This window comes from Sinocyclocheilus grahami, unplaced genomic scaffold, assembly GCF_001515645.1.
Source record: "Sinocyclocheilus grahami isolate Dianchi unplaced genomic scaffold, SAMN03320097.WGS_v1.1 scaffold1564.1, whole genome shotgun sequence".
NCBI classification, from domain to species: Eukaryota; Metazoa; Chordata; class Actinopteri; order Cypriniformes; family Cyprinidae; genus Sinocyclocheilus; species Sinocyclocheilus grahami.
This window is the reverse complement of record NW_015506743.1, coordinates 160266-170634: the sequence shown is the minus strand read 5'-3', so window position 1 is coordinate 170634 and position 10369 is coordinate 160266. Positions and strand designations below refer to the sequence as shown.

General features: G+C 36.4%; 1 protein-coding gene across 1 annotated transcript in view; it reads left to right on the top strand.

Moving 5' to 3' along the window:
- The first annotated feature begins 4113 nt into the window (after positions 1-4113).
- The window catches only part of LOC107571199 (unconventional myosin-IXa-like), a 94731-nt gene continuing 88475 nt past the window's right edge, over positions 4114-10369 (top strand). The window contains 1 exon segment of the mRNA XM_016257499.1: positions 4114-4581. Coding sequence (XP_016112985.1) covers positions 4553-4581 — 29 coding nt within the window. The 5' untranslated portion in view covers positions 4114-4552.

Below are 10369 nucleotides of genomic sequence, written 5' to 3'. Positions count from 1 at the left end.
ATATATGTTCGAGACACATTGAAAGCAGAAGATAAATTGAGTTGCTGTACGTTTGCACGTCTCGTTAAATTTGTATGCTTTTTTGTTGTTGTTGCAATGATAGCATTTGAAAACTCAGTGTGTATAAATGATTCAATATCCTGAAGCATGTTTCTCTGAAATGTTATTTTCAAGAGCGACATTATTTAAACTGTATGTTGACTATAAGTTGTGCATTTGTAGAATTAAATGCATAACGTTTTATTTTATCTTTATCTTACTGTATTATCCAAAACAATTGAACTGCATTCTTCAGAGATCCGAATGGTCATCCTATAAACAATCAGCAAAACATCTGCAGATATGTTATATTTCAATTATATTTCAGTGCTTTTGTGTTCCTCAGTGAACGTTGCACTTGCTCGCAAGAAACCGCAGGAGAACGCGAAGCTTCTATAGTTTTACAAGCGAATGTGAAGATTCTTGGGGGAATGCAAGATGTTTCTTCCCATCTCATATTTTTTTTCCATCACCATGTCTCGCTTAGGGGCTCTGTAGTGTTTCTGGGCTTTTTTTAAAAACTGAATTGTGAATTTTACAACCATATAGAGTATCTGCTTTTAGTCAAACTCCAAAAATGCTCAATCCGGACTCAAGTCCATAAAGAGAAAACGTCCCTTCTTAACATCTCCTTTTGTGTCCCATAGAAGAAGGACAGTCAGTCAAACAGGTTTGAAACCACATGAGGGTGACCGAACCATGACAAAATGTAACATTTTCCCTTTAAACTGGTTTCTTGTGTGGGATGTGTGTCGGCCGTGATCTGCTCAGCTCTGGATCGGAGTAAATATCCTCCATCGTTCTGCTGAAGTGCAGCTCTAACACAAACACTGGGGTTATTTTCCTAAGGTGGATCCAGAGGAAAGATGCCTCGGGCGTTCTTGCGCAACACACAGAGCTCAGATTCTCTCTGGATTGATATTTCAGAAGCACCTCAGCAGCTCTGGAGCTTTTATGGAATAGCGTGAGAGAAGAGAAGCTGATGTGTAAAAGCCGGAACGTCAGGTCAAAGTTTGATCCGTTTGCACACTGTTAGTATGACCTGATTCACTGATGTTTACTGATTTGTTCCATAGTAAGACTTTTATTTGGACAAGTTAGAATAGAATGTTGTGGGTGGTTGCTAGGGCATTGCTATATGGTTGCTAAGATGTTCTGAGTGTTTTTAGGCTGTTGCTATGCAGTTTGTTGTGGGTGGTTGCTAGGGCATTGCTATATGGTTGCTAAGATGTTCTGAGCGTTTTTAGGCTGTTGCTATGCAGTTTCTAAGATGTTGTGGGTTGTTGCTAGGGCATTGCTGTATGGTTGCTAAGATGTTCTGAGTGTTTTTAGGCTGTTGCTATGCAGTTTGTTGTGGGAGGTTGCTAGGGCATTGCTATATGGTTGCTAAGATGTTCTGAGCGTTTTTAGGCTGTTGCTATGCAGTTTCTAAGATGTTGTGGGTTGTTGCTAGGGCATTGCTGTATGGTTGCTAAGATGTTCTGAGTGTTTTTAGGCTGTTGCTATGCAGTTTGTTGTGGGAGGTTGCTAGGGCATTGCTATATGGTTGCTAAGATGTTCTGAGCGTTTTTAGGCTGTTGCTATGCAGTTTCTAAGATGTTGTGGGTTGTTGCTAGGGCATTGCTGTATGGTTGCTAAGATGTTCTGAGTGTTTTTAGGCTGTTGCTATGCAGTTTGTTGTGGGAGGTTGCTAGGGCATTGCTATATGGTTGCTAAGATGTTCTGAGCGTTTTTAGGCTGTTGCTATGCAGTTTCTAAGATGTTGTGGGTTGTTGCTAGGGCATTGCTGTATGGTTGCTAAGATGTTCTGAGTGTTTTTAGGCTGTTGCTATGCAGTTTGTTGTGGGAGGTTGCTAGGGCATTGCTATATGGTTGCTAAGATGTTCTGAGCGTTTTTAGGCTGTTGCTATGCAGTTTCTAAGATGTTGTGGGTTGTTGCTAGGGCATTGCTGTATGGTTGCTAAGATGTTCTGAGTGTTTTTAGGCTGTTGCTATGCAGTTTGTTGTGGGAGGTTGCTAGGGCATTGCTATATGGTTGCTAAGATGTTCTGAGCGTTTTTAGGCTGTTGCTATGCAGTTTCTAAGATGTTGTGGGTTGTTGCTAGGGCATTGCTGTATGGTTGCTAAGGTGTTCTAAGTGTTGTTTATAAGACACAAAACAGGGTGACTCGGGTAATTCTAAATAATTTTTTTTTACATTGTTTGTATGACAATTAAGCAAATTTCCCAAATTGAAATTGCAATTTTGTAATGCAAAAAAAGAGAGTGTGTGTGTGTGTGTATATATATATATATAAAATTACTACAATACAAATGATTAAATTGTATATTAAAATATATAATGAAGATAATTTAAATTCATAATATATACGGAAAATTTCAGAAATTTACAGAAATTGCAATTCTGTAATGCAAAAAAGAGAAATAAAAAATCTATGAAATTACTATACTACAAAAATATTACATTTTATATTAAATTATATAAAGTAATTTAAATATATGTATATATCGATATATGTAGCAAATTTCCCAACTCAAAATTGCAATATATATATTTCCATTAACCCATCAAGAGAAATAAAAATATATATACAATTTAAAAATATATAATAAATATATATATATATATATATATAATTACTATAATACAAAAAAGTAAAATGTATATTAAAGCAATATAATTAAAGTTAGCTATACTGTATACTGCATATGTTTTTCCATTAACCCGTCAAAATAATTCAGCCAATTTAAATGTTTTTGTTATTCAAGATTCAACCAGACGAGACTGAAATAAAAACAGTATCTATTGTACTGTCAGCTTGATTTGGCATAATAATGTAAATCAGCAACTGAACTCAAGTTTTTAAGTTGAATTATAGGCAGATATGTTTTACTATATATTTTTATGTTCTATTTTTTGCTTAAATTTTAAATATATAATTGTGTCCAGACAGGATGTTTCACATTTCTTTGTGAGATCTAAAGGATTGTGTTCAAGTCTCGTTTTATGGCCTGTGATATTTTGAACCTCCTTCATAAAGTCAGTGGCTAGCAGTGGGAAAGAAATCTGCATCATTCACTGTCTGGTATATATATATAATGTTTTTTAAAATATTTATTATTTATTTATTTATTTATTTTTTGCAATGACAGCATTTTAAAAGTTGTAAAATATTAAGAAGGGGAAGAAAGGGAAGCAACACCAGACTGGCATATTCATTTCTTCAGAACTGTATTTAAACCATTTGTTGGTGAATTAATGTACATTTGTAAATGTATATTTATGCATTTGTTAGACGGACTGTCAAGTTGGTGTTTAATGCTAGTTTTATTTTTCAGTTCACAGGGCAAAAATCTGAGGCAATCAGAATTATCATCCTAAAACACAATCAGCCAAACATCTGCAAACAGAAATAATAAATCACTTCTGCTTTCAGTGTGTGTTATTTTCAACAGCAACGAAGCTGCATAAACATCTGTATAAAGATTTATTTTCCTATCTTATCTAATGTATTATCTAGCGGGAAAATAATTAAACAGCATTCTTCAGAGATCCGAATGATCATCCTATAAAACAATCAGAAAAAAAACATCTGCAGATAGAAAAAAACAAAATGTGTCTTTTTTAAAGCAACCCAGGCTAAAGTAACAGAAAATCTTTGAGGAACGGTGTGGTCTTTGGTCTGTCCAGATAAAATGCACTGGTGTTGTTTTGCTCCGTCATGGGTCCCCATAAACCCGACCCGTCCCGTCCCGTCCCCCAAACATCCATCTGGTTTGTTTAAAACACTCAGAGCTAATGACGCTTTTCAAAGAGATCGGGTCAGTTCAGAGCCTCTCGTCATCCATCTGATTGCACGGCAGGGGCCTCACTTTGGGTCCTGGAATTCAGACTCATCTCACAAACATGTTCGGCTGCTCGTCTCGTCCACGGGAATCCCCTATATCCCAGACAGACAGACAGACAGACAGAGAGACTTACAGACAGACAGACAGACAGATAGACAGACAGACAGACAGACAGACAGACAGACAGACAGACAGACAGACAGACAGACAGAGAGACAGACAGACAGACAGACAGACATCATCAGAGGAAACCCTCTCCCACTCGCGCGCGCGCCCCCGCCCCTCACTGCGCGTTCACGTCCCCGCACAGTGACACGCTTCCGTGACATTAATGACCGCGCGGCGTCTCTACTCGCGGTAAACTACGGCGGGAGCTCTCGAGCGGATTTACGAGCGAAACGGCTGTTGATCGCGGTGTGTTCGCGGACGGAGTTGCACCGGGGAAATGCAGGGACGCGGACGCGAGCGATGAACGGCGCAGGTGAGACGCGTGAGACGCAGGGATGCGGTCCGCTCCGCTCCGCTCTGTTCTGCGTGCTCGGGCTGATCTGTGTTTGCGGGACTGTCGGGGTGGTCTTTGTGTAGTCCGGTATTACAACCTCTGGCTGCTCCTGCGTTCATCATATGATCAGTGCGACCCTGCAGCGATGCGCGCGGTGACAGCATGCAGATATTCACTGCACGTGAGCGAGTGTCAGTCAAAAGAAAAGCAGGAGACGCACTTAAATACAAATCCTTGTAAGCTGACTATGTAGACAATGTTCTGGCAATCATATGCTCACTGGAGCTATTTATTTAAATATTTAGTCATGTGTTTACATGAAAGCAATTCGACTGTTGCATGAATCTTTTATATGCTGTGCTGTGCATTCATGTGAATGTCAGTCTAATAACTACACTCAATAAGCTGCATGTGCATGTATATTGCTTATGCAGACATCTAGTGAGCTGCCTATCTAGAAATCATTTTGGACCTAATGGTATCAGAATCTAGTGCACTGCTTACCTAGACATCATTTATGGGCATTATACTGTTGAAATATGGTGTGCTTTCTACCTAGACAGCATTTTGGACACCATAATCTCAAAACCTACTAACCTAAACAGCATTTTTGGACCTTGTAGTATCGAAACCTAACGAGCTGCCTACCTAAACAGCATTTTGGCGTTATAGAAAGCTGCTTGGATGGTGAACTTCCCAGCTAGACAGCATTTTGAGCATCATTTTCACAAAACCTATGATCTAGACATCATTTTTTGGACATTGTAGTATCAAAATGTAGTAAAATGTAATTTTTGGGGCATTAGAATCTAGTGAGCTGCCAGTATTTTGGCCATCATTGTCTCAAAACCTAGTGTGCAGCCTATCTAGACGTCGTTTTTGGACCTCGTAGTATCAAAATCTAGAGAAGTGTTTACCTAGACATCATGTATGAGTGTCATAGTCTCCAAACCTTATGAGCTTTCTACCTAGACACCATTTTTGGGCATCAAAGTCTCATTATTTTTGGACCTTGAAGTATCAAAACCTAGTGTGCTGCCTATCTAGACATCATTTTTGGACATCACAGTATCAAAATCTAGAGGACAGTTTACCTAGACAGCATTTTTGGGCATTAGAATCTAGTGAGCAGCCTACATCGACAGCATTTTGAGTGTCATAGTCTCCAAACCTAATGAGCTTTCTACCTAGACACCATTTTTGGGCATCAAAGTCTCATTATTTTTGGACCTTGAAGTATCAAAACCTAGTGAGCAGCCTACATAGACAGCATTTTTGGGCATTAGAATCTAATGAGATGCCTACATAAACAGCATTTTGAGTATCATAGTCTCCAAACCTAGTGTGCTGCCTATCTAGACATCATTTTTAGACCTCATAGTATCAAAATCTAGAGAACTGTTTACCTAGACGGCATTAGAATCTAGTGAGCAGCCTACATCGACAGCATTTATAAGTGTCATAGTCTCCAAACCTAGTGTGCATTCTACATAATCGGATATCATAGCCTACTAAGACAGCGTTGTGGGCATCATAGGCAGCTGCCTTCATAGGGAGTTGTGTTTATGTACGGTTTTGGTCATCAGATGCTGGAAAGGCATGATATGTACAGGTAGTTGTCTGGATTTTGCTGGCTTCAGTGCCACATTTGTTTCCAGCGATCATGTCGACTAACTAGTCCTCATCTTGCTGATTTGTCATTATTTCCCAGCTCGGGTGAACAGGAATATAATCCATTTTCATTGAGTTAAGGATCTTTAGGAGGCGAAGCGATGGGGTGTCCAGCTGTGAGCCCTTCATAGTTCAAATCCGTTAAAGCCGATATGGATTAGTGCGTTTCATAACGACGGGCTATGAATAGTGTCCTGCTTGTTAGGGCTTTTATTGCGTCACATTTCTCTGGAAATGCAAAGCATCATGTGTGGAGCTCGCAGAACCGGTTCCTGCGTCAGTCTTAGTGTATGTTTGTGACAGCTGACCAATGAAGCCTTATATGAGCTAGTTTTCCCTTACACTGTTTATTTTCTGTTATGAATTATGTGTAGTGATTATTTGTGTAAATTCTAAAATTAGCATCATAATGAGAGTGTGTGTGTGTGTGTGTATATATATATATGTAATTTATTATTAAATTGCTATATTATACTATATTATCAAGTCATTTCAGAACATGGACTATAAATATATTTTATATAATTTTTCTTATTATTATTTAATTAAAAAAAAATTTCTAGACATCATTTTTTGGACATTGTAGTATCAAAATGTAGTAAAATGTAATTTTTGGGGCATTAGAATCTAGTGAGCTGCCAGTATTTTGGCCATCATTGTCTCAAAACCTAGTGTGCAGCTTATCTAGACGTCGTTTTTGGACCTCGTAGTATCAAAATCTAGAGAACTGTTTACCTAGACAGCATGTATGAGTGTCATAGTCTCCAAACCTTATGAGCTTTCTACCTAGACAACATTTTTGGGCATCAAAGTCTCATTATTTTTGGACCTTGAAGTATCAAAACCTAGTGTGCTGCCTATCTAGACATCATTTTTGGACATCACAGTATCAAAATCTAGAGGACAGTTTACCTAGACAGCATTTTTGGGCATTAGAATCTAGTGAGCAGCCTACATCGACAGCATTTTGAGTGTCATAGTCTCCAAACCTAATGAGCTTTCTACCTAGACACCATTTTTGGGCATCAAAGTCTCATTATTTTTGGACCTTGAAGTATCAAAACCTAGTGAGCAGCCTACATAGACAGCATTTTTGGGCATTAGAATCTAATGAGATGCCTACATAAACAGCATTTTGAGTATCATAGTCTCCAAACCTAGTGTGCTGCCTATCTAGACATCATTTTTAGACCTCATAGTATCAAAATCTAGAGAACTGTTTACCTAGACGGCATTAGAATCTAGTGAGCAGCCTACATCGACAGCATTTATAAGTGTCATAGTCTCCAAACCTAGTGTGCATTCTACATAATCGGATATCATAGCCTACTAAGACAGCGTTGTGGGCATCATAGGCAGCTGCCTTCATAGGGAGTTGTGTTTATGTACGGTTTTGGTCATCAGATGCTGGAAAGGCATGATATGTACAGGTAGTTGTCTGGATTTTGCTGGCTTCAGTGCCACATTTGTTTCCAGCGATCATGTCGACTAACTAGTCCTCATCTTGCTGATTTGTCATTATTTCCCAGCTCGGGTGAACAGGAATATAATCCATTTTCATTGAGTTAAGGATCTTTAGGAGGCGAAGCGATGGGGTGTCCAGCTGTGAGCCCTTCATAGTTCAAATCCGTTAAAGCCGATATGGATTAGTGCGTTTCATAACGACGGGCTATGAATAGTGTCCTGCTTGTTAGGGCTTTTATTGCGTCACATTTCTCTGGAAATGCAAAGCATCATGTGTGGAGCTCGCAGAACCGGTTCCTGCGTCAGTCTTAGTGTATGTTTGTGACAGCTGACCAATGAAGCCTTATATGAGCTAGTTTTCCCTTACACTGTTTATTTTCTGTTATGAATTATGTGTAGTGATTATTTGTGTAAATTCTAAAATTAGCATCATAATGAGAGTGTGTGTGTGTGTGTGTATATATATATATGTAATTTATTATTAAATTGCTATATTATACTATATTATCAAGTCATTTCAGAACATGGACTATAAATATATTTTATATAATTTTTCTTATTATTATTTAATTAAAAAAAAATTATATTTAATATATATTGTGTTATATTTAAAATTATAATATTTATGTTTATATGTTATATACTCTTGTTATCAGACATTTGAATATAAGAGCATCTTTTATTTTACCCTTTTATAAAAATGCTTCCATAAATAAATAATAATTTTTTTTAAAGTTACTGCAGAACAAGAATGACACTAAATAATATTTTTTATTTTATATTATATTTAATATGTTGATATTATAATTATTTTTGTTGTATATATTTAAATGTATATATTACGTAGTCTTGTGTTTTCAGACAGATAAACATAGAAATATTTCCATTAAATTTTTATTTTTTAAAAATTGCAGCACAAAAATGACTAAAAATATAGCTATGTAATATATTATATTTGTGTATTATATTTTATTTATATAATATTTATGTGTATTTTGTTTTCTATATAGCCATATATTTTACATAATTATATTTTTATGTATATATTACGTACATAGTCTTGTGTTACCAGACAGATAAATATAGAAATATTTCTGTAATTAACAAGCAATTACATTTTTTTAAGTTACTGCAGAACAAGAATGACTAAAAATATAACTATATAATATTTTATATTCGTATATTATTTATATGTTATTTATGTTTTTTTATTGCCGTATATTTTAAATTATAATATTTATACGTACGTAATGCAAAGTTATGTTTTGTATTTACGTAAATAGCACAAAGCATATATATATAATAGTGACAAATGTATTAGTATTTAATGTATAAAAATAATATATAAAATAATATTATAATAATGGTATTTTATATATCTCTTAGCATGTTGTATATTTTAATTTAATCAATGGCAATTAAAATAATATATAATATTAATTAAAATTAAAATAATAACTAATGTAATAGTAATCCTGAAAAATAATTATTAATGATGATAATAATAATTGTGCCTCTTTTTGATAATTAAGGTGTTTTGCATAGTATTTATTTATTTATAAATAATAAATAATACTTAATGTAAAACAACTTCTTATAAAATAATATTAATTTTTATATTTTTTATGTATTAATTATAATCAGTAATTAAATAACCGATAATAATTAATAAATAATTAAAGTTAATAAATAATTAATTTATCAAGTAACAGTAATTCAGATTTATTTATTTATTTTTTTTATATTTAAAGCATAAAATATTATTTTAGCATGTTTTTGCGTTGCGTCATGTGTTCAAGACCAGCTCACGCACAATAAACATAAACCGTATGTTGATAATGAAAAGACAAAACTGATCAAAGTGAACCGAGTAGCTTGCAGCTTTGATTAGGCTGATTGGATTGCTCTGCATGTGTTTAAGTGTATTTGGGTCAGCAGTGCTTCGTGTGATGAGGATGATGATGATGATGATGAGGATGATGTCAGGATTGTTAGCAAGAGAACCGCTCAGGCTTTAAACGGCTGTCGAGGCTTGGCTAGGCAAACACAGCGGGCTAAATTAGCAACCGGTCATTAGGGTTTCTGATGCGTCCCTGGGAAGTGCAGAGGCTCATGGGAACAGGCCTAGGCTGAATCTGTGGTCTCGTTTCACCTAAAAACCAAACCACCCAGAATTGTTCTAAACCCTAGTGAGCTCCCTATCTAGACAGCATTTGCAGGCATTCAGGGGTTTCAGGATGCTCCCTAAGCAGGTAGCTGTCTCTGTAGGCAGCAGACGTCTTTCATTAAAGGCTTGGTTCACCCAAAAATGAACATTCTGTCATTAATTACTCACCCTCGTGTCGTTCCAAACCCGTAAGACCTTCGTTCATCTCCGGAACACAAGCTGGAGACTTCATCAAGTAAAAAAAAAAAATTAAAAATTTTCTACTTAAAATTTCGTATTTAATTCAATGTGTTATTTGCCGTTTCTTTGTAATTATTTGTGAAATTTACTAGCATTTTCTGAGTGAAAATTGTTTCACCATTTTTTTTATCAAGTGTGTGAGTGAGTGAGTGTGTGAGTGTGAGAGTGTGAGGGAGTGTGAGAGAGTGTGTGAGTGAGAGTGTGTGAGAGTGAGAGTGTGTGTTTGAGTGTGTGTTTAAGTGTGTGTTTGAGTGTGTGTTTGAGTGTGTGTGAGTGAGAGTGAGTGTGAGAGTGTGTAAGAGAGTGTGAGTGTGTGAGTGTGAGTGTGAGTGTGAGTGTGAGTGTGTGAGCGAGTGTGTGAGAGAGTGTGAGAGTGAGAGTGTGTGAGCGAGTGTGTGAGAGAGAGGGAGAGTGTGTGAGCGAGGGTGTGAGAGAGG